The 27,625-nt window shown below is 40.1% G+C and overlaps 1 protein-coding gene across 1 annotated transcript; it reads left to right on the top strand.

The window, feature by feature from the left end:
- The first annotated feature begins 402 nt into the window (after window positions 1–402).
- Window positions 403–26,914, top strand: BUD13 (BUD13 homolog). The gene is made up of 11 exons (XM_068988970.1): window positions 403–545; window positions 2,466–2,559; window positions 4,375–4,459; window positions 7,512–7,699; window positions 7,814–7,943; window positions 10,035–10,258; window positions 12,090–12,195; window positions 12,555–12,693; window positions 12,997–13,181; window positions 13,420–13,501; window positions 26,632–26,914. The coding sequence occupies exons 1-11, from the start codon at window positions 403–405 to the stop codon at window positions 26,723–26,725; spliced, it is 1,470 nt and encodes a 489-aa protein (XP_068845071.1). The 3' UTR covers window positions 26,726–26,914.
- Window positions 26,915–27,625: the final 711 nt, after the last annotated feature.

Raw genomic sequence — 27,625 nt, 5'->3', positions numbered from 1 at the left:
TCACAGCAAGTTATTGAGCCAGAACTCAAACGTAGATGGACTGCAACTCCAGAGCTCACGTTCGCGTAACTCCTACTCTGGTGCTTCTGAAGCTGCTGGGGGCAGAAGTCTTGTTGGAGTCATGGATGTATCCTCGCGACAACTACAGCGCTTGCTGCACAGTTGTTTCAGCAGATGGAAGGACGAAGAGAAACTGCCGGGTCAGAGGGGGTGTAGAGTGGGCCCCGGAATTGTGCGTGTTCCTGTTCTTCAGTCCTCCAAGATTCCGAGACTCGCACATGTCTGCCCAGCACTTCCAAACACACCGTCACTTCCGGCCCTGGCCCCGCCCCCGGCTCGCCGTTGTTCCGTTTCGCGTTCAACAGTTTTGTCCCCAGCCCTGACCCGTCTCCCTCCGCTGCCATGGCGGCAGCTCCACCGCTCTCCAAGGCCGAGTACCTGAAGCGTTACTTGTCTGGGGCAGATGCCGGCGTCGACGGGGGCCCTGAGTCCGGCCGCAAGCGTCGCAAAAAGCGGCCGAAGCCCAGCGGGGCCGGCGGCAAGGGGTGAGTTGGCCCTGGCAGGGTGGGGTCCGCGCGGCCCGCCGCCCCTCACCTTCCCGCTCCGCCCTCGCCCGGCGCTTGCTGGGCTCCTCGCCGGCGGCCCCGGAGGCCCCGCGCCCCTGACGGCTCGCCTGACCCTGCCTGGGCTCGGAGCCCTCCGGCCGCTGCTCGCGCCCCTGGGCAGTATCTCCAGTGTGTTCAGGCCGGGCTGTAACTTTTATCAGTCTTTTCCCGCCTTTGTAGCATTCCGTTCTCCCTCAGAGTGTGAATACTGTTTCCTGAGAATAAAGGTGAAACGAATCCAAAGGCTCTGTGCTGGTATATTAGCGGCCCGGAACCTGCCCGTGCGGGTTCGCCTAAGCCGAGGACTCGGGTCGCGACCTATGCTCACTTCCTGTTACTCTTGGTACTGTCAACAATAACAACTAACGTTTATACCGTTCTCGTCATGTGCCTGGTAACATTGTAAGTACTTTAGACCTGATTTTATTTAAGAGTCATAACAGTATTTAAGAAGTAAATATTTTTGCTATCTCCACTTTTCAAACGAGAAAACTTCTGTGGCCTAGAGTACTGGGTTGAGTATTGTCCCTCCCCTCCAAACCAGAACCTTAGCATGTGACACTATTTATAAGTAGGGTCTTTGCAGATATAATTAGTTAAGATGTCCCGTATAAACTGGTGTCCTTTTAAGAAAAGAGAAATTTGGATACAGAAACAGGCTTAGACGGAAAACTTTCCAGGTGAAGATGGGAGGCTGAGGCTGGACTGGATTTATGCAGCTGACAGAGGCTACCAGAAGTTGGAAGAATCAAGGAAAGATCTTTCCCTGGAGCCTTTCTTGGTGGACATTGCCTTGCACACAGCTTGATTTCAGACTTGAAGTCTCCAGAACTGTGAGGGAATAGACTTCTGTTGTTTTAAGCCACTCAGCTTGTGGTCCTTTGTTAGGCAGCTCTAAGAAACTAATATACTCTGTAAAGTCAAATAGTTCCAAAGAACTAACCGATTTAGTTAGTTAACTCTTTGGTTGTTGCCTTATTCTTGCTGTCTTCTGACCCCTCTGACTTGTGTGAATTTTCTGTAGGCAGTGCCTTGTAGTGAAATTGTCTTGAATTTTGAAGTAACATTGATCAGTCTTTCAGCCCTAGCTGTGCCACTTTATGAGTTGTGTGGCCTTGGACAAGGTATTTCATCTCTCTAAGCCTCAGTTTTTTCATCTTTAAAGTCAGAGTAATATTGAATTATATCACTTATATTAAATGGTTGTGATTAGTAATCTGGCTTTTCAAATAATAACTGTTAGTAATAACGGTTTACGTCATGGCAGTCATTATTCTTTGAACTCATCCATAGTTGATCCATGTAACAAACATTTATTGAGTACTTCGTCTATCACAGTGAGGCTATCACTGTGAATGAGATATCACTGTCCCTACTTTGACGGAGCTTATAGTTTAATGGGGATATAGTCTTTAAACAACTAATTATGCAACTAGTTGATTTATTTCCTTTGTGATAAATGAAAGTACTCCAAGAATGTGTAACGGATTCTTAGTTGGGAGAGGTGAGGGGAATAGTTTTGTAAGGTCTGCTCAAGGAATTTATATATATGCTAGGATTTTAAGAATGACTAAGAGTTTCCCAGTAAAGAATAAGAAGAGTAGGTTAGGCAGAGGGAAGGAACTGAATATGTGAAACTGATATGGAAAGGAATTTGGCTTATTCTAGGCATCACAAGTTGACTAGTGAGTAGTGAATTGAGGAGACAGTGGTGCAAGATGAAATTGGCCATATTGGCAAAGAATGGACCATAGGATCTTGTAGGATTTTGAACTTTAGCCTAAAACTGGAGATGAATGTTTGTAGGCTGTTACCCAAGAATGATTCTTCTTGTTTTGGTCTTTTGTGTTTCACCTTTAGAATGCGAATTGTGGATGATGACGTGAGCTGGATATCTATCTCAACCACTAAAGCAGAAAAGGAGGAAGAGGAAGATGATGGAGATTTGCCTGTGGTGTGTATCTTTTTGAGGCTCTGAGGACTTTGAAATGCAAGCCTCTTAATCTCGGCTCCCAATGCAGGGTAGATAGTAAGGAGGAAAGTTAAGGTCAGAGAAGAGGTGACATTTTCCAGGAGCTATTTTAAAATAGTTCTCTTTGATGATGCCTATATACAGTCTTTGTATATGGAGGGCTCCATCTGTCTAGAAGTGGGAACTGATCACAAAGATTCCTCAGTGTCAGTGATAAAGAGTCGTGATTAGAATTAGCCATGGTTCAATTTGTTGAAACTTACCTTAAAAACACTGTTTAGTTTCAATGAAAGGAAGCGTTATTTGCTCCTTTTATTTACTGATTCAACTAAATTTTAAAATTGTATACTTTTGCCTAGGTACAGCAGATATGTAGATTAATAGAATATAGTGTTTATACTTTAGAGGTCATACCCTTAGAATGGGAGACTGAGTTTCAAATAATTTCAGCAATATGATGAATGTCAGAGATATAGTGCACATACGTTATTGTTATTTAGTCACTAAGTTGTGTCTGACTCTTTTGCAACCTCATGGATTGTAGCCCGCCAGGCTCCTCTGTCCCTGGATTTCCCAGGCAAGAATACTGGAGTGGGCTTCCATTCCCTTCCCCAGGGGTATTCCTGACTCAGGGATTGAACTTTGTCTCCTGTATCACTTGCATCGCAGGTGGATTCTTTACCAGCTGCGCCAGTGGGGAAGCCCCTCACATGCGTGCCAAGTGCTCTTAGAACCCAAGGGAGGGAGCACATTGTTTAGCCCATGAAGATGGGAGATTCCTTGAAGGATGGAGATACCTGAATTGACTTTTGAAGGATAAGTAAGAGCCAGGTGGTCAAAAGCATAGGTAAATAAGTTAGCATTGGTATGGCCATGGGACTTTTGCTCAGAATTGCTGAGAAACAAGGTGGAAAGGAGATGGTTACATCTCTGAGCCATAACTTGCTCTTAGTAGCATGGAGCCTTTCTTTGCAGGGCTTTTGTGAAGACTGAGTGAGATCATATAAGTAAAGCACAAACCAGTGCTTTGCTCATAGCTGCAGGTCTGTCATGGGGAAAGAGGATCACTTGCATCAGAGGCCAGAACTTGGGTCGATAGGAGTTCCAGGAAGGTAGATACGGGTCCAGTACAACTAAGAACTTTCTAGCCCCCAGATATAGCGGACCACCTTGTAACGTGAGTTCCCTGTCAGTGAATTGGTTCTGTCAGGAGGGACTACATGAGTGATCATTTATCAAGGATGCTGTAGGGAAGATTCCAGATTTATTTGGGAATTGGGGTAATAGGAAATATGGTCTTATGCTTTAAAGATTCTATGAGTCTTTGTACATTTTAATGGCTTCTTTTGGTGGGATTCTAGAAAAACTATCATTGTGATCTACAGTAAAGCATTCATGAGGAGTCCAGATTCCTTAATGGATGGAAAGTGTGACAGGAACCCTGCCTGTGCTTTTACTCTGAATGGAGTGGAAGACAGGTAAAAGGAGCTTAGCTTTTAGCTTTGAGTGGCAGTTGTTATACCAGGCAGGTTAATAACAGGGTTTGTAATAAAAGAAATGAACATCTGGAGGGAAAGAGTCCGAGAAAGATCTATAATTAAACCATCCAGTGACATTCACATGTCTATGGAGCACATGTACCTGAGGACCACTATCTGTTTCTTCAGGGGTGTTTTGAGTCTTTGTGAGCCATGTATTGTTAGGAGTGGAATAGTCATAGCTTCAGGTTCTTCGGATAGCACTGCTACTTGGCTGGATCCTGTGGATTTCCTTAAAATGTTGTTCTCACTTCCACAGGTGGCTGAGTTTGTGGATGAGCGGCCAGAAGAGGTAAAGCAGATGGAAGCCTTTCGTTCCAGTGCTAAATGGAAGCTTCTGGGGAGTGAGTTCCAGTAACAGATAAATCTGAATTTCTCATTAATAGGGGAAGACTTTTATCTTTCTTTTCTTTTTTCTAAAATTAAAGTATCACTGATTTACAATATTGTGTTAGTACTAGGTATATGGCAAAGTCAGTTATGTGTATATATATATTTTTAGATAATTTTTCATATAAGTTATTCTAGGATATTGAATATAGTTCCCTGGCCTGTATAGTAATTCCTAATGGCTTATCTATTTTATGTATAGTGGTTTGTATATGTTAATCCCATACTCCTAAGTTATTCCTTCCCCCTTCCACTTTGGTAATCATAAGTGTGTTTTCTGTGTCTGTGAGTGTGTTTCTGTTCTGTATACAGATTCATTTGTGTTATTTTTTAGTTTCTACATGTAAAATCTGTCATATAATATTTATCTTTCTGTCTGACTTCACTTAGTATAATATTCTCTAGGTCCATCCATGTTGCTACAAATGGCAATATCTCACTCTTTTTCGTGGTTGAATAATATTCGTGTGTGTGTGTGTGTGTGTATCCCACAACTTCTTAAACCAAAAGTTGTGTCTTGCTGGGCACTTGAGTTGTTTCCATGTCTTGGCTATAGAAATAGTGCTGCTGTAAACATTGGGATGCATATATCTTTTTAAATTAGTGTTTTTTATTTTTCCCAGATATATACCCAAGAGTGGAATTGCTCCATCACATGGTAGTTCTGTTCTGGTTTTTCAAGGAACCTCTATAGTGTTTTCCATAGTGACTACACCAGTTTACACTCGGGTTCCCTTTTTTCCATATCCTCTCCAACATTTATTAGTAATTAAGAAAAAAATATGTTGTATTCCTTTTTTCGGTCATGCTGCATGACTTGCAGAATCTCAGTTCCCTGACCAGGGGTCAGCCCCATGCCCCCCTGCAGTGAAAGTTCAGAGTCCTAGCCATTGGCCCACCAGCAAATTCCCTTGGTAGACTTTTTGATGATAACCATTCTAACAGGTGTGAGGTGATACCTCATTGTGGTTTTGATTTATATTTCTTTAATAATTAGCAATGTTGAGCATCTTTTCATGTGCCTATTAGCCATATGTATGTCTTCTTTGGAATTATGTCTATTTAAGTCTTCTGCCCATTTTTTTGATTGGGTTGGGTTTTATTTTTTGTTGGTTGCTTCATTTGCAGATATTTCCTCCCATTCTGTATGCTTGTCTTTTATTTTGTTGGTAGTTTCCTTTGCTGTGGAAAAGCTTTTAGTGTAATTAGGTCCCGTTTGTTTATTTGTGCTTATATTTCTTTTGCCTAAGGAAACTGAGCCAAGAAAATACTGTTACGATTTATGTCAAAGAATGTTCCACCTATATTTATTCTTACTAGTTTTGTAGTTTTAGGGCTTACATTTAGGTTTTTGAACCATTTGAGTTTATTTTTATATATGGTGTGAGGGAATGTTTTCATTTTATTGTTCTGCATGCATGTCCAGTTTTCTCAGCGCCACCTATTGAAGAGACTGTCTTTTCTCCATTATATATTCTTGCCTCCTTTGTCATAGATTAATGGACCATAGGTATAATATATGGGTTTATCTCTGGCTCTCTATTCTGTCCCGTTGATCTGTATTCCTCTTTTTATGCTGGGACCATGCTGTTTTGATTATTATAGCTTTGTAGTATAGTCTGGAGTCCAGGAGGGTTATACCTCCAGCTTTTTATAAATATTACAGGATTTATCAACCACGTGAATTAGATTTACTGTCAGGTACTTCCCAGGTGACGCAAGTGGTAAAGAACCTTCCTGCCATGCAGGAAACAGAAGAGATGCAGGTTTGATCCCTGGGTCAGGAAGAAAGATCCCCTGGAGGAGGGCACGGCAACCCACTCCAGTATTCTTGCCTGGAGAATCCCATGGACAGAGGAGCCTGGTAGGCTACAGTCCATAGGGTTGCAAAGAATTGGACATGACTGAAACAACTTAACTCACATGCATACACCCTATAGGTATCTTTACTTTTCTTTGAAGGGTGGATTCTGGTGAGAGGAGCCTATTCTCCAAAGTAAAGGAGGTGACTTTTTAATTCACCCATTAACAAATATTCATTGGATCTCACCCAAGTTTTAGTAGTTTATATTTGCTTAGGGAGCTCAGGGATAAGAGATAGAAGAAGAGAAACTGGATTTTGTCACTCTCTGGATTTGCTATAAACATTTCATTCTGTTATGTCTTTGAATATCAAAAGTCTCAAACTGTTTCCATTTTAAAGATTGTGGACTCTGGAGTCACACAGGTCTGGATTTGGATATTCATTTCACCACTTACTAACTGTATGATTTTGGCAAATTACTTAGTCTTTCTGGGTATCAGCTTCTTCATCTATAATATGAAGAGAACAATATTTATCTCCTAGGCTTGTGCGAATTAAGTGAAATAATCTGTATAGACATGGGCATGCAGCAGGTGATCAGTAAAGTGCTGATCCTTCTTTCTTTCTGGTGCTCTTGCTGCTTTTGATAAGGAGCACAATGGCATGGATTAAATAGCTCACAGGATTTCATTTTGATGTGGCATGGAATTATTCAGTTTGCCTTTTGAGAGAAGAGTGGGTGCAAACTGAATTGCCTAAGTTAGATATCAGTGGGAGCTTCTTATGGAGAATTCCATACAAATAAGGTTTGGGGAAGAGCACTGGATTGGGATTAGAAGTTTGGGGTTCTAGCCTGTCTCTTCATTTTAGTAGCAGTGACCCCTAGGTAGGAAACCACTCAGCTTCTTAGGGTCTCTGCTTTCATGTCTGTAAAACAAGGGTACCTGCCCTGCTTGCCTAACAAGATACAACATGAAAAATACATTTAAAGTGCCTTGCAGATTATGACCTGTTAGGCAAACGTGAGTGGTTTTTCTTAGGATATTCATGAGTGCTACTTTACTGCCCTGAAGTAGCTGTGCGTACCTTTTGGGCTTTCTTAGTAGTTTTGAGATGTATCCTGCTGGGGTGTTTTTTGAAACTTTGGTTGTAGGGGTGGCAGAGCATTTGTGGGAATCTGATTCTTTGCTATTTGTGTTTAGGCCAGAGTGAAGATATACCCTCACACAGACAGTTCTGTCATGACACCCCGGACTCATCTCCTCCTAGGAAGGTTCGTCACGACACCCCAGATCCATCTCCTCCTAGAAGAGTTCGTCACGACACCCCAGATCCATCTCCTCCTAGAAGGGTTCGTCATGACACCCCGGATCCATCTCCTCCTAGAAGGGTTCGTCATGACACCCCGGATCCATCTCCTCCTAGAAGGGTTCGTCATGACACCCCGGATCCATCTCCTCCTAGGAAGGCCCGTCATGACACCCCGGATTCACCTCCTAGGAAGGCCCGTCATGACACCCTGGATTCATCTCCTCCTAGGAAGGTTCGTCATGACACTCCGGATTCTTCCCCTCCTAGGAAGGTTCGTCATGATACCCCAGATCCATCTCCTCCTAGAAGGACCCGTCATGACACCCCAGATTCATCTTCTCCTAGGAGGACCTACCACAGTTTCTCAGATCTCTCTCCTGCCAGAAGGGCCCGTAATTGCTCCCCTGACACAGCTCAACCTAGAAGGACTCTTGACTCTGTGGATAGATCACAGCTCAGGAGGGCCCATCATAATTCCACTGATTTGGCTGCTAATGTTCCTCACTCACTGCTCAGAACCAAAAGCAGTGAAGCCCCAGAAAGCTCTAGCAAAACTTCTCAGCATTGGAAGGGGCCAGGACCTTCTCATCCATCACTCCCAAAGAATAGCAAATATGAGTATGACTCAGACCTCTCTTCTTCACGAAAAAAGCAGGCAACATCCCATGTTGGAAGTAAGCAACATGATTCTAAAGGTGAGCATGTGTCCATGAGAGGGACTTGTTCCTAGAGTGCTTTCTTTTGGATCTTTTAGTTGCTTTAGTAGGTATTTGTGGTCTTTAGAAATGAGAATGGAGCTTTGGAGTTTTAAAAACTGGAGGGAAATAGTGAGAGATTGGGCTGAAGAGAGTTAAAAATTAACAGTAGTAGGGTAGAAGTTTTTATATATATATTTTTGTTCATTTTCCCCACCCCATGAAAATACTACGTTTGTTGCAGAAACTTTGGAATGTATAGAAATGTAGAAAAGGATCACACACAATTCTGTCCAGTCAGAGGCAGTCTCTCTCTTGTAGCCAGTGTTCTTTTAGTCTTCTTTTCTAGTCATTTTTGATGTAGTTCAGACGTGTCTAGGCAGTAAGTAAATATTGCATGTGTAATCTTGCTTGCTTTTTTCACTTAGCATTATCTTTCCTGAGTCATAAAATATCTCTTTGTTAATATAGTTTTTGTTGGTGTTCCAGTAACCATTCCCCTAATATTGCATGTTTTAGGTTATTTCTAAACCTTTTCCTCTGTAATTCTGTAATGAACATCCTTATACACAAACTGTTGCTCTGTTCTGGATTTCCGTATCTATTTCTAGATAGACTTTCTGGGAATTGAAGTGCTTCTAGATATGTTTCCTAGGGTACAAAGTAGAAATTGATTTACTGGCTCAGGCGGGTTCTTTGCTTATAGGACTGTTGATAGGTATTGCAGATTGCCTTTGGGGGAGGTGATTTGTGATGCCTGTGTCTACAGCTCACCTGTGTGATGAAACTTGTTTGCTCCGTTTGTCCCTAGGTACTGCTTTAGTTTTTAATTCAAATACATTGTTATGTTTTAGTCAGAAGACCTCAGAATATATTCTGTGTGTGTGTGTGTTAGTCACTCACTTGTGTTTGACTCTTTCTGACCATAGCCCATCAGGCTCTTCTGTCCGTGAATTCTCCAGTAGAATACTGGAGTGAGTTGTCACTTCCTCCTCCAGGGGATCTTCCTGACCCAGGGATCAAACCTGGGTCTCCTGCATTCGGGCAGATTCTTTACCATCTGCGCCACCAGGGAAACCCAGAATATATTCTAATATATTCTAGGTCATCTTAACTTGCTAGGGCTTCCTGGGTGGCTCAGATAGTAAAAGAATCTGCCTGCAATGTGGAATACTTGGGTTCAATCCCTGGATCAGGACGATCCCTTGGAAAAGGGAATGGCAACCCACTCCAGTATTCTTGCCTGGAAGATTCCATGGAAGAGGAGCCTGGAGGACCACAGTCCATGGGGTTTCAAAGAGTCGGATACGACTGAGCGACTAACAACGCCACTGAGCCCTGAGTTCAGTTTGTTTTGGCCACTCTATGTGTGGGTAAATAGGGCACAGATGAGGATGTTGAGATGTCTTGTGCTAGTCACAGTAACTAGTGCTAGTAACTAGTAACTTGGGAATAGAACCCCACCCATTGGTTTTAAAAGTTATCTCTGACTTTGCTCTTCCCCCTTGTCATTTATACTTATGTTTAGGTTAGTGATAGTTCCTCACAAGAGGACTAAATGAGTGTTGAACATTATCCTGGTACATTATTTTTTAGATTCTGCCAAGGGGATTAAAATCTTTACTCTTCAATTTCTAGGCTCTTCCCCCACCCATAAGAAACATCATACAAGCTCTCCACCCAGGAAACATCAGAGTCACACATTGGACTCTTCTTTCTACCCAGGGGACAGTAGGAAAACCTCTGATTCAGATCTTTCTCGTCCACGGCACAAACAGAGTTCAGGGCCCCAGGATTCCGATTCCGATCTGTCACCTCCGCGGAATAGACCTAGGCATCGGAGCTCTGATTCTGACCTCTCTCCACCAAGGAGAAGGCAGAGGGCCAAATCTTCTGATTCTGATCTGTCTCCACCTCGAAGGAGCCAGCCTCTGGGAAAGAAGGTAAGAACTTTCAGGAGCCATGTCTTGGTTTAGAGTAACTCATCTCCTAGCTCTGTACAGGTCTCAGAGATCCAAGCCAGAGAAATCTAGCTCACAGGACCTCTAGAGCGCTTTTCTTCTCTCTGAAGGCAAGACTGTCTGACTCAGTCCAGGGAAACTTGCAAGGAGCACATTTCCTAAATAGCATCTGCCTTTATGTTCTCTCAGTTCCACAAATCTCATTTTAATAGCTTAAACAAAACTTCCTATTTTTTATGAACAAACTGAGAACGTAGTTTACAGAGTGAACCTAGGATCACGAATTTTTTGTTAAACAGATCACACATGGAATTCTACTGCTTATGTGAGATTTGAGCAAGATACATAATATCTCTAAACCTCAGTTTCCTTATCTTTAAAATGTAGATGATGGTAGTACATACTTCAGGTTCTTTTGAGAATTAAATGTGGTAGTGTAAGCAGAACTCTTAGCCCAGGGTCTAGGACAAAGTAACCATTAAGTGTAAGCCATTTACTATTATAAATTGGACTGTAGGTCTCTGTATCCAGAGCTTAAAGAGAGGCATTTAAAATATAAAACGACTTTAAAAATCATATCGCCTGAGAAGTAAGGGTTTTGTATTATTTTAAATCTGCAATGAAGGCTGACTTAACAAAATCCACATGAACCCCAAGTAATTGTGTTGTAAAGAACACCACTACTAGTACAGAAATGTTATTACAAAAACAAAAAAAGAAAAAAAAAGAACTGTTATTCCAGTGAGTTGGTTAAGAAAGAGGCTGTGATGTCCATGTTACCTCAACACAGACTTTTCGGGACGACACAGACTCCTCTGTAGTCCATGTGGTCCTGGTAGGGACCAGTCAGTCCCTAACCCAGGATGTAGGGAACGGAATGAGGTCAGTGTTTCAGCTGGACCCAGTGTCTTTTTTATGTATCTGCTTAGTCCATGGACAATTTAATATTAATCAGATTTAGCACATTGCTTTTTTTTGACCATGTCGCATGGTATGCTGGATCTTTATTCAGTTCCCCAGCCCAGAGTTGAAAACCACTGGACTTCCAGGGAAGTACCTAGCACATTGCTTAAGGATATTAGGATATAATTGATATACATTGATTGTGGGGTGGTTTGTTATTTTGATACAGGGTGGGTTTTAGTAAAAAGTTTGGATTTGGTCATATCTTGTCATTATCCTGACATATAGCCACAATTTCAGGTTTGAAATTGATAGGTTTGCTTGACTTTGTGATTTAAATGGAATATTTTATCAGTGCTGATCTCTACTGAAGGGCTCAGAGCTTGATAGAGGTTTCTGATCAGGTGACCTGAGAGTCTTCATGTGTGCAGTTTATATGCTGAAAAGTCAGAAATACAGATGCTTAGCCTGCCCTTTGGCTCAGATGGTAAAGAATCTGCCTGCAGTGTAGGAGATCGGGGTTTGATCCCTGAGTGGGGAAGATTCCCTGGAGAAGGGAATGGCTACCCACTCCAGTATTCTTGCCTGGAGAATTCCATGGACAGAGGAACCAGGCAGGCTACAGTCCATGGGGTCACAAAGAGTTGGACATGACTGAACGACTAAAAGTTTCACTTTTTTCAGCCTTCCCTTTAGTAAATTGTTGGTTTGTGTTTCTGTTTGCACTTAAACTTAACAGTACTGTTAATTTTCCATGAAATTCAGTTTTATTTCTTCTATTTTGCCAATCCTATGGTTGATAATGAGAATAGAAGGTAGCATTTTTGGTTTGGTAATTGCTGATCCCCAGACATAACTGTACACCACGGAGCCTGTTGCCACATTGTCTCATTAATGTCTCATTGCATAGGCTGCGCACATGTATTCTGGGGCTAAAACTGGGTTGGTGTTAACTGGCATACAGCGAGAGCAGCAGGAGCTCAAGAAACGGGACCAAGAGACCATGGCGTTTGAAGGTAAAAATGTGAAAGTGCAGAGACCAGTTGAGGCTTATGTAGCTTTTACTTTTTAAAAAAAATATAGCTAATTTACCTGATATTTAAAAATTTTAATTGCTATCAAATTTCAATTCTTGTTTTCTGCTTTGTTTTAACTTCTCATTGGGTTCAAGTGGATCTTTTCCTTCTTAAAAAATGTTAATTTTCAGAATCATCACCAATATGCACTTAGATGTTGGTAAGGACTACTTGTGGTCTGGCTGTGAAAATTCTTATCCTGCATCAGAACACTAATTGGTTGACTTCAGCTGTTAGAATGTTATTTCTGATTTTGACACCTTTTCGTTTATCTTTAAAAGTGTACTTTTCCTTTGCAGCTGAATTCCAACATGCTGAAACTGTATTTCGAGATAAGTCTGGTCGTAAGAGGAATTTGAAACTGGAACGTTTAGAGCAGAGGCGAAAAGCAGAGAAGGACTCGAAGAGAGAAGAGCTGTATGCTCAGTGGGGCAAAGGGTAAGAAAGCCACTGAAAGGCACACAAGACTGCAGTTACTGGAGGAAATAATTTCTCTCCTCTCCTGACCAGTTAGTTCATTGTTCTGCCTCTAAAGCTGTTTTCAGCAATGGGAGCTTCAGTGTGCTCAGTCTGCTTCCTACAATACTGATATGTTTCACACTTCTGGTTGGTATTCTGGGAAGTTTACCTTTGTCAGTACTTGCCATAGACTGTTAGGAAGAGGAGGCAGTATGGTCCATCTCAGTGTAAGAGTAGAGATGTTACACAGGATAGCAGACACTCCTGGTTCTTTTTGTCCAGGCTTGCCCAGACCCGGCAGCAGCAACAGAATGTGGAGGATGCAGTGAAGGAAATGCAGAAGCCTCTGGCCCGCTATATTGATGATGAAGATTTGGATCGGATGCTGAGAGAACAGGAAAGAGAGGGGGACCCCATGGCCAACTTCATCAAGAAGAAGGCGGCCAAGGAGAACAAGAATAAGAAAGGTGAGCCTTCTGGGAATCATCAGAGATAGAGGTGATGTATGTGAAGAGAGATTCATTAGAATGATGATACTAAATATGTGCAAAGAAGGTGTTCCTGTATAATTTCAGATTCCTTGTATTTGGGAATTTAAGTTGAACTCAATCAGAGATTTCCGTATAAAATTTTTTTTCCTCACTACCGTTCAGCTCTGAATTAAATTACGTAGGTAACTAACTTTTCTCTCTCTTCTATCTTTAGTGAGACCTCGCTACAGTGGCCCTGCGCCCCCTCCCAATAGATTCAATATCTGGCCAGGGTATCGCTGGGATGGAGTGGACAGGTAAGCCTGAGTATTTCCTACAGTTTTGTTTTCTCTTCCTTGTAACCCTAACCTTCCCTGACTGTTCTCAAATCATTGTACACTCTGCCTCATTCTCTGCTCTAACCACAAGGTTAGTAATGTGCAGTGTACTTGCTTCTGTTTCTCAAATCCCATTTCCCATGCTCATATCACTCCTCTTTCTCCTCTTTCCCTTTTCAAAGCTTTTTAAAGCTCTGGGTAAATAGCTGAAATGGTCCAGATAGATACCTTTTTTTTGATGTTGGTCACTTCTGGTGATATTCTCTTAAGGTTTAGAGGGGATTGAGTGATGGGTGCTAGTCTGTAGCCTTCTGTATATTGTATCTTTAAAATGTAGCTCTTGAACCTTTTCTTCACTGCCTTAGGAGTGAGTCACTTGTAATGTCGCACTGATCCCTACCACCTTTTCTCTTCACCTACCCACGTCTATGCCCACATACACTTAGCTTTCTGTGTGCTATCATGGGTGAATTGTATGTGCCCCTATCTGCAGTCAGTGCCTCTTCCTGTTAGATTCCCTCTCTTCCCTGCTAAAGGACATTGTTCTATTATGTAGCGCAGTGACTCTCAAACTTTGTAATCTCAAGACCCCTTTATACTCTTAAAGATTAGTTAGGACTCCAGGAAGTTTTATGTGGGTTATGTCTGTTAATATTTACCATATTAGAAATTCAGTTCAGTTCGGTCGCTCAGTTGTGTCCGACTCTTTGCGACTATGTGAATCGCAGCACGCCAGGCCTCCCTGTCCATCACCAACTCCCGGAGTTCACTCAGACTCACGTCCATCGAGTCAGTGATGCCATCCAGCCATCTCATCCTCTGTCGTCTCCTTCTCCTCCTGCCCCTAATCCCTCCCAGCATCAGAGTCTTTTCCAGTGAGTCAACTCTTTGCATGAGGTGGCCAAAGTACTGGAGTTTCAGCTTTAGCATCATTCCTTCCAAAGAAATCTCAGGGTTGATCTCCTTCAGAATGGACTGGTTGGATCTCCTTGCAGTCCAAGGGACTCTCAAGAGTCTTCTCCAACACCACACTTCAAAAGCATCAATTCTTCGGCACTCAGCCTTCTTCACAGTCCAACTCTCACATCCATACATGACCACAGGAAAAACCATAGCCTTGACTAGATGGACCTTAGTTGGCAAAGTAATGTCTCTGCTTTTGAATATGCTATTTAGGTTGGTCATAACTTTTCTTCCAAAGAGTAAGCATCTTTTAATTTCGTGGCTGCAGTCACCATCTGCAGTGATTTTGGAGCCCCAAGTCTGACACTGTTTCCACTGTTTCCCCATCCATTTCCCATGAAGTGATGGGACCGGATGCCATGATCTTCGTTTTCTGAATGTTGAGCTTTAAGCCAACTTTTTCACTCTCCTCTTTCACTTTCATCAAGAGGCTTTTTAGTTCCTCTTCACTTTCTCCCATAAGGGTGGTGTCATCTGCATATCTGAGGTTATTGATATTTCTCCTGGCAATCTTGATTCCAGCTTGTGTTTCTTCCAGTCCAGCGTTTCTTATGATATACTCTGCATATAGGTTAAATAAGCAGGGTGACAATACACAGCCTTGATGTACTCCTTTTCCTGTTTGGAACCAGTCTGTTGTTCCATGTCCAGTTCCAACTGTTGCTTCCTGACCTGCATACAGATTTCTCAAGAGGCAGTCAGGTGGTCTGGTATTCCCATCTCTTTCAGAATTTTCCACAGTTGATTGTGATCCACACAGTCAAAGGCTTTGGCATAGTCAATAAAGCAGCAGTAGATGTTTTTCTGGAACTCTCTTGCTTTTTCCATGATCCAGTGGATGTTGGCAATTTGATCTCTGGTTCCTCTGCCTTTTCTAAAACCAGCTTGAACATCAGGAAGTTCACAGTTCATGTATTGCTGAAGCCTGGCTTGGAGAATTTTGAGCATTACTTTACTAGCATGTGAGATGAGTGCAATTGTGCAGTAGTTTGAGCATTCTTTCGCATTGCCTTTCTTTGGGATTGGAATGAAAACTGACCTTTTCCAGTCCTGTGGCCACTGCTGAGTTTTCCAAATTTGCTGGCATATTGAGTGCAGCACTTTCACAGCATCATCTTTCAGGATTTGAAACAGCTCCACTGGAATTCCATCACCTCCACTAGCTTTGTTCGTAGTGATGCTTTCTAAGGCCCACTTGACTTCACATTCCAGGATGTCTGGCTCTAGATGAGTGATCACACCATCGTGATTATCCGGGTGGTGAAGATCTTTTTTGTACAGTTCTTCTGTGTATTCTTGCCACCTCTTCTTAATATCTTCTGCTTCTGTTAGGTCCAGACCATTTCTGTCCTTTATTGAGCCCATCTTTGCATGAAATGTTCCCATGGTATCTCTAATTTTCTTGAAGAGATCTCTAGTCTTTCCCACTCTGTTCTTTTCCTCTATTTCTTTGCATTGATCGCTGAAGAAGGCTTTCTTATCTCTTCTTGCTATTCTTTGGAACTCTGCATTCAGATGCTTATATCTTTCCTTTTCTCCTTTGCTTTTCACTTCTCTTCTTTTCACAGCTACTTGTAAGGCCTCCCCAGACAGCCATTTTGCTTTTTTGCATTTCTTTTGCATGGGGATGGTCTTGATCCCTGTCTCCTGTACAATGTCACGAACCTCATTCCATAGTTCATCAGGCACTCTATCTATCAGATCTAGTTCCTTAAATCTATTTCTCACTTCTGCTGTATAATCATAAGGGATTTGATTTAGGTCATACCTGAATGGTCTAGCGGTTTTCTCTACTTTCTTCAATTTAAGTCTGAATTTGGTAATAAGGAGTTCATGATCTGAGCCACAGTCAACTCCTGGTCTTGTTTTTGCTGACTGTATAGAGCTTCTCCATCTTTGGCTGCAAAGAATATAATCAGTCTGATTTTGGTGTTGACCATCTGGTGATGTCCATGTGTAGAGTCTTATGTTGTTCGAAGAGGGTGTTTTTGGCAAAACTCTATTAGTCTTTGCCCTGCTTCATTCCACATTCTAAGGCCAAATTATTAGAAATTAAGTAGTTTTAAAAGTATTCTTTTTAAAAAGCCATTACAATAGCATAGTTACCCTGCTTTTAAAGAAAAATAATTATATTTTCTGAATGAAAATGTGAGAAGAATAGCTTTGATTTGCATTTTTGCAACTTTCATTAATGTCTGGGCTAATAGAATACATTGGGATTTAATCTGTTGCAGTATGTTTAGTTGGAATATAGTAAGACAATTCAACTTTATACACAGGTAGTTAGGAAAGGAAGGTGTATTAGAGTTTTTTTTAATACTCCACAAAAACTCAATAAGTTTCTTAAAGATTACTTATAATATGGAATCAGAAACCACATCAAAAATCTTTTCGTTCTGTTAGATTAAAATGTATTGGTTTTTTTTCTACTTTGTTTTGATCTTTTACTCATGTGACTTTATAGCATCATCTACTGTTCATTAGTTTGTTGAGTTTTTCAGGCCTTTCAAATGTTGACATGTTTCATGTACAATATCAGATAATTATTATATACTAACATTAACTCTGATCTCATCACAGAAAATCTTTAGATAACTAGAAGCTAAAGGAACCTGTGGTAGTTTGTTGCCATATTACCAAAGCTAAAGTTTAAAAAAATTCTAATTTGTGCTCAAAAGCTACAATTTTATCATTAGCAACAACCCAATATTATATCAGCCACTTTCCTTGAAGCAAAGGTCACTTCATACAGTGGCTTTTTGTAGCTTCTACCGGGCTTTGAACCTTGAGGACTGTGTCTTCTGTGAATACAGACAGTGTTATTTCTTCCTCTCCAATCCAGATGCCTTTTGTTTCTTTCTCTTGCCCTGTTACACTAGCTAGAACTTCCAGTGCATATGTTGCGTGGAAGTAGTCAGAGCAGACATCTTTTACCTTATTGCTAACCTTAGGAGGAAAAAATTCAGTCTTTTCACCATTAAATTTTGTAAACTACAGTTTTTGGTGGGGGGATAAATTTCCTTTATTGAGTTGAGAAATTTCTATTCCCAGTTGGCTAAAGAAAGTCTTTTCGTCAGAAATGTATGTTGGATTTTGTTCAAAATATTTTCTGATTTTCTTTTTGGTTCACTCTTTGACCCATGAATTACTTAGAAGTGTATTTTAGAATTCCAAACATTTAAACTAGTCTAGATATCTTATTGGTTTCCAATGTAATTACATTGAGGTTAGAGAATATACTCTAATATTTTGAAATTAATGCTATAATATTTTGATCTTTTTAAATTTGTTAAGACATGTTTAGTGGCCCAGTATATGGTTTACCTCGGTGAATACCCCGTTTGCACTTGAAGATAATGTGTATTTTGCAGTTATTTGGGGGTAGTGTTTTGAAAAAGTATTTGTATTCTCTCTGTTTTGGAATAGTTTTATATATATATATATATATATATATATATATATATATATATAAAATCTGCAAACAATTCTTGTACATACCTTATCTAATTTTGTTACCATATTACCATGATACAGTAATCAAATCTAGGAAACCAACATTAGCATATTATTAACGCACCAGATTTTGTTTGGATCTCATCAGCTTTCTATTAATTTCTTTTGCTCATGGATGCATCTCAGTATACCATATTGTACTTAGTTGTCCTGTCTCCTCAGTCTCTTCTGCTCTGTAACAGTTTCTCAGTCTTTTTGCATTTTGTAACCTTAACAGTTCTGTGGGGGTATTGTCAGGTATTTTTGTGAAACGTTCCTCAAATTGAGTTTGTTTGATGTTTTTTGAATGGTTAGCCTGGATGTTATGGGTTTTTGTAAAGAATTCCACAGTAGTGAAATGTCCTTCTCATCACGTCATTTTAGGGGTTACATGATATCCACATGACATCACTACTGATGTTAACCGGAATCACTTGGTTAAGGTAGTGAGTGTTTGCCAGGTTTCTCAACTTTAAAATTACTCTTCTTTTTCTTTTATACTCTCTTCTCTGGAAGTGAGTCACTGAGTTCAGCTTATACTTAGAAGAACTATGGAAGGGTATCTCCATGTATTATTTAGATTTTTTCTGTAAGGAAGATCTGTTTTACCTCCCCATTTATTTGTTCTGTCATTTATTTATATTAGTATGGACTCATGTATGTTTTATGTTATACTATGTACTGTAATCTAGTATGTTATTTATTTTGTTGCTTATGTTATCTTTTTTTTTCCATTCCTTGAATACTGGAAATTATGTCGGGTGTCCCTTTCACTGCCCCAGCCGTTTCCTTTTTGAGCATTATTTTACTTCCTTGTATTTTCTCTGCCCCAGCCCTAAGGAATTGCCTTTTCTCTAAGAAACCCTGGCAGCTTTTAATGGAGAATGGTATTTGGAAACCAAGATAGAACTGCTGGAATGCTTATTATTACTGGAGTGTCATTGCTTCTAGATCCTCTCAGCAAACAGAGCTTCGTAATGCATGCACAGTAGTCTGTATGTGTGTATACACACATATCTATAATTGTTTCTGTGTCCCTCTGGAAGTATGTTATGTATATGCATATATAAATATGAGTTCATACTGATGGAACTGACTCTTACCAAGTATTACCTTTCTTTTTTCCTTACTATAAATTCCCTCCCCAACATTGAGAAAGGGGCGCCCACCATCCACTATTCATTTTGCTCATCCCAAGATGCACATAAAACAGTTTCAAAATGGAGAACTTTAGAAATGAGAAACTCATTTACCATCTAAGCATGGATATATGTGTAGTTCTTTCATGTGTAGACATAAAGAATCAGTCCCCTCCCCCGCCCCAGACGTCCTGGGTAATTTTTTTCTGTGATAATTTACTTATATCAGTGTTTACCCTTTCTGGTGTAAGTTCTATTGGATTTGACAAGCGAGTATAGTCATTTATTCACCACCCTAGTATTGTATGGGATAGTTTCATCATTTTAAAATTCCCTGTGTAAGTCACCTTTTAGTTACTTATTCCTCCTCCACCAACGCCTTGCAATTTCTGCTCTTGTTTTCCATCCCTGTAGCTTTATCTTTTCCAGAATGTTACCATGAATGGAATCATACAGTATGTAACCTTTTGAGTCAGACTTTTTGAAAGGCAGCTATGCTAACCACTATACCACCAACGCTTGAGTCAGACTTTTTGCAGTTCGCAAAATGCAGTTAAGATTCATCTGTGTTCTTGAATGAATCAGTACTTCATTCCTTGTTTATCACTGAGTATTGCATTATATGGGTATACCACAGCCTGTTTATTTCCCAGTTGAAGGACATCTTGGTTGCTTCTGGTTTTTAACGTTGTGGATAAAGCTGCAATAAACATTTGTCTATGGCTTTTAATGTGGATATAGTTTTCAATTTACTTGGGTAAATACCCAACAATTGCTATTTTGTTTTGTTGAGATCACGTTCACTTTTATAAGACACTGCCAGTTGTTTTCCAAAGTGGCTATATCATTTTACATTACTGCTAAGGGTGGGGATTTCTGTTGCTCCATATCCTATCCAGAATTTGATATTGTCAGTATTTTAGACTTCAGGTGTGTGAATTTAGTTTTGAACCTTAATTGGTTTGTTTTCCTTTTAGTTACACCTCTGCAATTTTTTTTTTTTTTTTTTAGTTTTTGCTGTAAGGATCACAATATATATCTTTAACTTATCATAGCCTACTGATAGTTATAATTGTTCTATTTCACATGAAATGTAAGAATCTTGCAACACTGTATTTCCACTTAATCTGTTTTTGTTGCTATTATTTTCATGTTGTTGTTCAGTCACTCAGTCATGTCTGACTCCTTGCAACTCCATGGACTGTAGCACATCAGGCTTCCCTGTCCTTCTCCCTCTCCCAGGGTTTGTTGAAAATTGTGTCCGTTGAGTCAGTGATGCCATCCAACCATCTCATCCTCTGTCGTCCCGTTCTCCTCCTGCCTTCAGTCTTTCCCAGCATCAGGGTGTTTTCTAATGAGTTGGCTCTTCTCATCAGGTGGCCAAAGTATTGGAGCTTTGACTTCAACTTCAGTCCTTCTAATGAATTTTCAGGATTGATTTCCTTTGGGATTGACTGGTTTGATCTCCTGGCAGTCCAAGGGACTCTCAAATGTCTTCTCCAGCACCACAGCTCAAAAGCATCAATTCTTTGGCATTCAGCCTTCTTTATGGTCCAACTCTCATATCGATACATGACTGCTGGAAAAACCATAGCTTTGGCTAGATGGACCTTTGTTGGCAGAGTAATGTCTCTGCTTTTTAATATGCTGTCTAGGTTGGTCATAGCTTTTCTTCCAAGGAGCAAGTGTCTTTTAATTTCATGGCTCCAGTCACCATCTGCAGTGATTTTTGAGCCGAAGAAAATAAAATCTCATTGTTTCCACTGTTTCCCTGTCTGTTTGCTGTGAAGTGATGGGACCAGATACCGTGATCTTAGGTTTTTTGAATGTTGAATTTTAAGCCAGCTCTTTCACTCTCCTCTTTTACCTTCATCAAGAGGCTCTTTAGTTCCTCTTCACTTTCTGCCTTAAGGGTGGTGTCATCTGCATATCTGAGATATTGATATTTCTCCCAACAGTCTTGATTCTAGCTTGTGCTTCATCCAGCCCAGCATTTCGCATGATGTACTCTGCATAGAAGTGAAATAAGCAGGGTGACAGTATACAGCCTTGACGTACTACTTTCCCTATTTGAAACCAGTCCATTGTTCCAATTCTGGTTCTAACTGTTGCTTCTTGCCCTTCATACAGATTCTCAGGAGGCAGGTAAGGTGGTCTGGTATTCCCGTCTCTTGAAGAATTTTCCAGAGTTTGTTGAGATCCACACACACAGTCAAAGGCTTTGGCATAGTCAATAAAGCAGAAATAGATGTTTTTCTGGAACTCTCTTGATTTTTCTATGGTCCAGTGGATGTTGGCAATTTGATCTCTGGTTCCTCTGCCTTTTATAAATCCAGCTTGAACATCTGGAAGTTCACAGTTCATGTACTGTTAAAGCCTCGCTTGGAGAATTTTCAACATTACTTTGCTAGCATGTGAGATGAGTGCAATTGTGCAGTAGTTTGAACATTCTTTGGCATTGCCGTTCTATGGGATTGGAATGAAAATTGACCTTTTCCAGTCCTGTGGCCACTGCTGAGTTTTCCATATTTGCTGGCATATTGAGTGCAGCACTTTTACAGCATCATCTTTTAGAATTTTAAGTAGCTCCACTGGAATTCCATCACCTCCACTAGCTTTGTTTGTAGTGATGCTTCCCAAGGCTCACTTGACTTCACATTCCAGGATGTCTGGCTCTAGATGAGTGATCACACCATCATGGTTATTTGGGTCATGAAGATCTTTTTTGTACAGTTCTTCTGTGTATTCTTGCCACCTCTTCTTAATATCTTCTGCTTCTTTTAGGTCCATACCATTTCTGTCCTTTATTATGCCCATCTTTGCATGAAATGTTCCCATGGTATCTCTAATTTTCTTGAAGAGATCTCTAGGCTTTCCCATTCTGTTGTTTTCTTCTATTTCTTTGCTTTGTTCACTTAGGGAGGCTTTCTTATCGCTCCTCGCTATTCTTTGAAACTGTGCATTAAAAACATACATATTTTTGTACGTGTTACTTAAAAAATATAATAGATCTCATAATACAGTGGTAAAATTTTTACTTTGCAGTTGTGTATTTTTTTTTTTTTTGCAGTTGTGTATTTTTTAGAGAAACTAAGAAAACCAAAGAAAAAAATTGTAGTTGTTAGTATTTACTCATATAGTTATCGTTTCTGGTGTTCTTCTTTTTTTCTGAAAGAAATTAGTAAATTTTAATATTCCTTCAGTACAGACCCATTGGCAACACATACAGTTTTGTTGAAATGAAAATGTCTTTATTTCACCTTTACTTTTTAAAAGCTTTAATTTGGAATAGTCTTGGCCTCAGAAAAACCTGAAAAAAATACTATTAGTGTACCCTTCAGCCAATTTCTCCCAATGATAACATCTTACATAACCATAGTACATTATCAAAGCCAGGAGTTGACATTGGCATAGTTCTGTTAATTAAATCAAAGAACTTTTTCTCACCTTCGTTTCTGAAGGATTGTTTCACTAGCAGTATTGGAGGAGTTTATTGAGAGGATGTGACCATTGGTTGACCCATAAACTGGACCCAGGCAGTTGGAGGCCCTTATCTCTCCCCTGTCCTTGGAATGTGCATCATGCCTACTCTTCCAATACTGCAGCTTTTTCAGGGACGCAGCCTTGAGAGAGTAGGGTGTTGAGATCGTCTGGACTGAATATGTGACTGAACCCATAAGGGCTCTATATAAACATTTAATGTTCTGAGAGGCAGGTGCAGAGATCTGTTTTTCTGTGGGGTTGCCCAAGACAGAAAACCTTTTATGTAAATTCCCTTGCTTATTAAACCTGCCACCTGCCAATCTGGACTGGTCTGCCTCTTTCTTTGGTCTTTCCTTGTCCTCCGTATATTGGAGCCAATTTCAGATTGCACCCAGGAAACTCCTGAGGTTTCAAACCAACACATGGAACACTGGATTGACAGTTCCAGACTTCAGTGACAGCTCTTTAAAGATCTTTCATCACTTTCTGGCCACCATTGTTTCCAATTGGAAGTCAGTTTGTTTAATTGTCCCACTCCCCCCAACCTCAACATACACACATTATAATATATTGGTTTTCTCTGGCAGCTTTCAAAATTTTCTTCTGGTCTTTGGTTTTCAACAGTTTGATTGTGATGTACCTACATACAGTTTTTCTTTGTGTTAATCCTTTTTTGAGTTTGTTGAGCTTTTTGGATTTACGAGTCCATGTTTTTCACATTTGGCTATTTGTTTGCCCATTTATTATTTTTTTAAAACCACTTTCCCTTCTCCAATTGTACTGTTTCCACTATTTGATATTATACCACAGTTGTCTGAAGCCCTGCTCATTTTTCTATCATGATTTTCCTCTCTGTTCTTAAGATGAAATAATTTCTATTGATCTCATTTCAAGTTGATTGACTCATCTGCCATCTTTAGCTTATTAGACTCATACACTGAATTTTTTGTTTCAGCTAGTATATTATATTTTTCAACTCTAGAATTTCCATTTGACATATTTCTCTGCTGAGATTTCCTACTTATTCATTTATTGTGAATCAATTTATTTTCCCTTGAGAATATTTATAATTGGTGCTTTGAAGTCCTATCTGCTAATTGCAACATTTGGGTTATCTCAGCATTGGTTTCTATTCGTAGTTTTTCTTGAGTTTGATCACATTTTACTGTCTTTACATACCTGGTCATTTAAAAATGCTATATTGGACATTATGAATGATACATTGTGGAGACTTTGAATTCTAATAATTCCTTTGAGGTGTGTTGATTTTTATTCCAGCAGACAGTTAACTTGAGTGTATTTGAACTCCAAACACTTATCTCCTTCATAGTGGCAGCAACTGAATTCCTGCTCAGTTTTAGTTTCTAGCTGCTGCTTTTTCAGTGGGCCCATTGGGGTTTCCCCTGCACGAGCACAGGTTAGCAGGTAGTGAAAAATTTAGGTTCAGTTTGTATATAGATTTGGAGGTTCGTCCCTTTTGAAGCTTCCTCCCATTCAGTGTCTCTTCCTCCCATTTTGCCTCTGATTTTTTGGCTGCTCTGTCCACTTTGCACTCACACCTAAAGCCAGTAAGCCCGTGGCCTTCTGCCTGCATGAGCTGTGCAGTTTGGGAAGTGCCCTCCACCGAAAAGCTTCACAAATCTCTTCCCACAGTAAACGCCCACTCAAGTTCTGCCTGCTTTTGGTCACTCATGCCTTCAAATATTTCACATACTGTATTTTGTCCAGATTTTATAATTGTTCCCTGAGAGTAGGTTAGTCTGCTTGAGTTCTCTGCCATGATTGGAGTCTACTGTGCTGCTGTGTATGGGCCCAAGGCACTATCTTCTGTCCCTCAAGCTGCCGTCTGAATCCAGAGCGCTAGTTCCTGGTATTGGCAGGTACTGTCAGGTTGGCTGTGGCTTCAGGCTCGTTTCCTGCTTTGGTTTGCAGGATATTGCATGTCAGCTCTTTGGTAGCAGGATTTTTCAGAATACTCATTTGCTATGTAGCCAGAAGTAGATCTTTTTATAGCCACAACCCTAAAGATAATCCCTGCTATATTATTGAGTTCTTTCTTTTCTTTCTTTTTTTCAAATTTCTGGACCCAAAACTTAGAAACTCTCTTTGACCTGGTTTTTTACTGGTATAATTTGTCTCCATCTCTCCCTGTAGTTATCCCACACTTTTCATATTTTCTCCTAGAGTTTTCCTTTTTAGTTTTCTTTCTCATCCTTGCTTTATTTTTGATTATTAATTCTTTCATTGCCTTTTCTACTCTTGTCTATTTTTGGAAGTGAATATTTCTAGAATAAATCTATAGTATGTTATAGTTAGAAAAACCCATAAGGTCAGTTAATCTAACTTAACAGTATTTAAAGAGAAACTGAGCCTCTGATAAACTTCACAACTTACTTAGAGTTTTTTAGCTCACCTGAAAAGGCTGGAATAAGATCTGGGACATCTGATTCTTTAGTCTAAAGCTCTTTCCACTGTAAGTTCTTTTGCAGTTTGCTTTTTTGATTTTATTTAGGGTTTGGTTTGTTATTCATAGGACTTTTGTATAATCATAGTAGTGTTGATTCTCTTAAGTACTTATTCCTCAGGCAAGAGGAATAAGTGGTTTCCTTGAGCTCTAGGACACCACTCATGCTTCTAAGGTTGGAGATGATGCCATTCTTAATAAGCTTCAGTTCTTACTGAGCCTTTCATTACTCACCCAACTCATCCCTTAGGTAAGGCCTGAAGAAAGGGGGAAACCTGTTATCCCCATCAGTTCAGTAACACTTAGCACACGTTATAACATAAGCAGCTGTGTACTAGGTGCCAGGGTCTCACAATTAGTTAAAGACGGTCCTGGAGCACACCAACTCACTTTCTATCTACAGAAGAACACAGACGAGTAAATAATTTCAGTGCTACTTGCTAAGTATTACTATAGAGCGTGTTCAAGGTGCCTTGGGAGCACAAAGGAAGACTAGATTCAGCCCTGGGAGATTGTGATCAGGGAATGAGTGCTACCTCGAGGAGGTGATACATGATACATGAATGGGAGACCTGGGTTTGATCCCTGGTTTGGGAAGATCCCCTGGAGAAGGTAAAGGCTACCCATTCCAGTATTCTGCCCTGGAGCACTCCAGCGACTTTGATTTCATTTTTCATTTCATATGTATATGTATAACTGATTCACTTTGTTGTATACCTGAAACTAACACAACGTTGTAAATCAACTATACGCCAATGAAAAGTTTTTAAAAGAATTAATGCTCACGGTGTGAAATCTGGGCTTCGCATTCTGTCCTGTAGTGCTTACTGTGCTGTGGCCTCTGCCTGCCTCTCTAACTGTGGCTCGTGCTGCTCTGTTTGTACTTGAGCTCCAGCCACATAACTGGACTTTGGTTCCTTGCGTGTACCATACCATTTCTTATTTTTGTGCCTTTGCTCTCATTGCTTCTGCTGTGCTGTGTGCTGAAATGCCCTCCTAACCCCTCTGACTCTTTGCTTCACTCTGTCTTTTCAGACTTAGCATAAGGACCCCCTCCATGAAGCCTTTCCTGATCATTCTTGTCCACCCTACTTCCAAGCTGAGCAAGGTCCCTTTTCTGCATCTTTGATACCCAGTGCATATTTCTACCATAACCTATGCCTTTTGTTTTAATTATTTGTTTAAATGTCAATCTCCTCCTCTAGTCTATGAGTATATCAGGACAGGTGCTATGTTATACTTGTTTTCATGACACAGTACTGAGTATAATAAGAATTCACTAAATGTTTGTGTAATGCATGGATAAAGTATAATATGTAGACGTCAGTTGAGAGTGAGTTGGACCTTTAGAGAGTGGTAAATATTTGAAACAGTTGTCAAAATGAGAGGGGAAAAAGCTCTGAACAAGGACTAATAAAAGGGTGGATTATGTATTTTGTCTTTCTGATTCTGTTGCTTATGTCTTAAATATTTTCACTTTTCTCTTTGTTCATTAGATTGTGAGTTCTTTATTTCAAACATACAAGTTCAGTTCAGGATTCTGGCTGATCAGTATCTCTTGATTGCAGATCCAATGGATTTGAACAGAAGCGCTTTGCCAGGCTTGCCAGCAAGAAGGCGGTGGAGGAACTTGCCTACAAGTGGAGTGTTGAGGATATGTAACTTTTTTGAGGCTGTGGGAGTGACTGTGGGTTGTGGTAGTGGACATAGGGCAGCTGTTACAGACATTCAGCTGTAACAGTCGTCTATGCTAATAATCAGGGCCACACAGACCAGCAACTTGTTGAATGCCAATTTTGACTACAGAAGAATATTTGAGACGTAATATTTGGACTAAGGACCCATACATCTCAGGTGTGCTGACACTGCCGGATGCTGGCTTTCAGAGGAAGCGTTGATTTCTCTGTGTCCCAGGGCTTGTTCTTGGTTACGGTATTCCTTTTTTAATAAACACACATTTATTTTTTTAAAACAATTTTCTTAATTGGATATTCTGTTTTGGGGGTTGGTAGTTGGATTTTTTAATTCATCTAGGAGGCAGGATGAGTAATAACTTTCACAGGGATAGATCATTCCATTTAGAAAATAAGAATTATTGCTAAACTAGACTTTGGAATGGACATGGATATTTGGAGACATGGTATCTGATAGAGGTAGTGTCACAAATTAGTGGGGAAGAGGTGGATAATGGTGCTCATAAAATTGGCTTATTATATGGACAAAAATAAAGTTGGCTATCTCCCTTAAACCACATAAAGCAAAGACAAATTCCAGGGTGAATTTACCTAAATGAAAGTTAAAATACTAAGGCCAATAAGAAAAAAAATGGAGAATGTATTTGTGACTTTGGAATAAGGATAAATCTGTTAAGTTAGATCTCTAAATCACAATCCATAAGGTTTGATAACTGCCTAATTCATATTTAAATATTTCTAGTCACCAAATCACCCAGTAGTCAAAGCTAAAGATAGGTATAGATTAGGAGAAAATATACTAATGTCTAAAACTGACAAAGGGTTACATTTATTAGAGATTGAATATAGAAGGAACTACTGCAGATCG

Source organism: Capricornis sumatraensis, chromosome 16 (genome assembly GCF_032405125.1).
Source record: "Capricornis sumatraensis isolate serow.1 chromosome 16, serow.2, whole genome shotgun sequence".
NCBI classification, from domain to species: Eukaryota; Metazoa; Chordata; class Mammalia; order Artiodactyla; family Bovidae; genus Capricornis; species Capricornis sumatraensis.
Note: the sequence above shows the minus strand (reverse complement) of the source record. Positions and strands in the feature narration are given on the sequence as shown.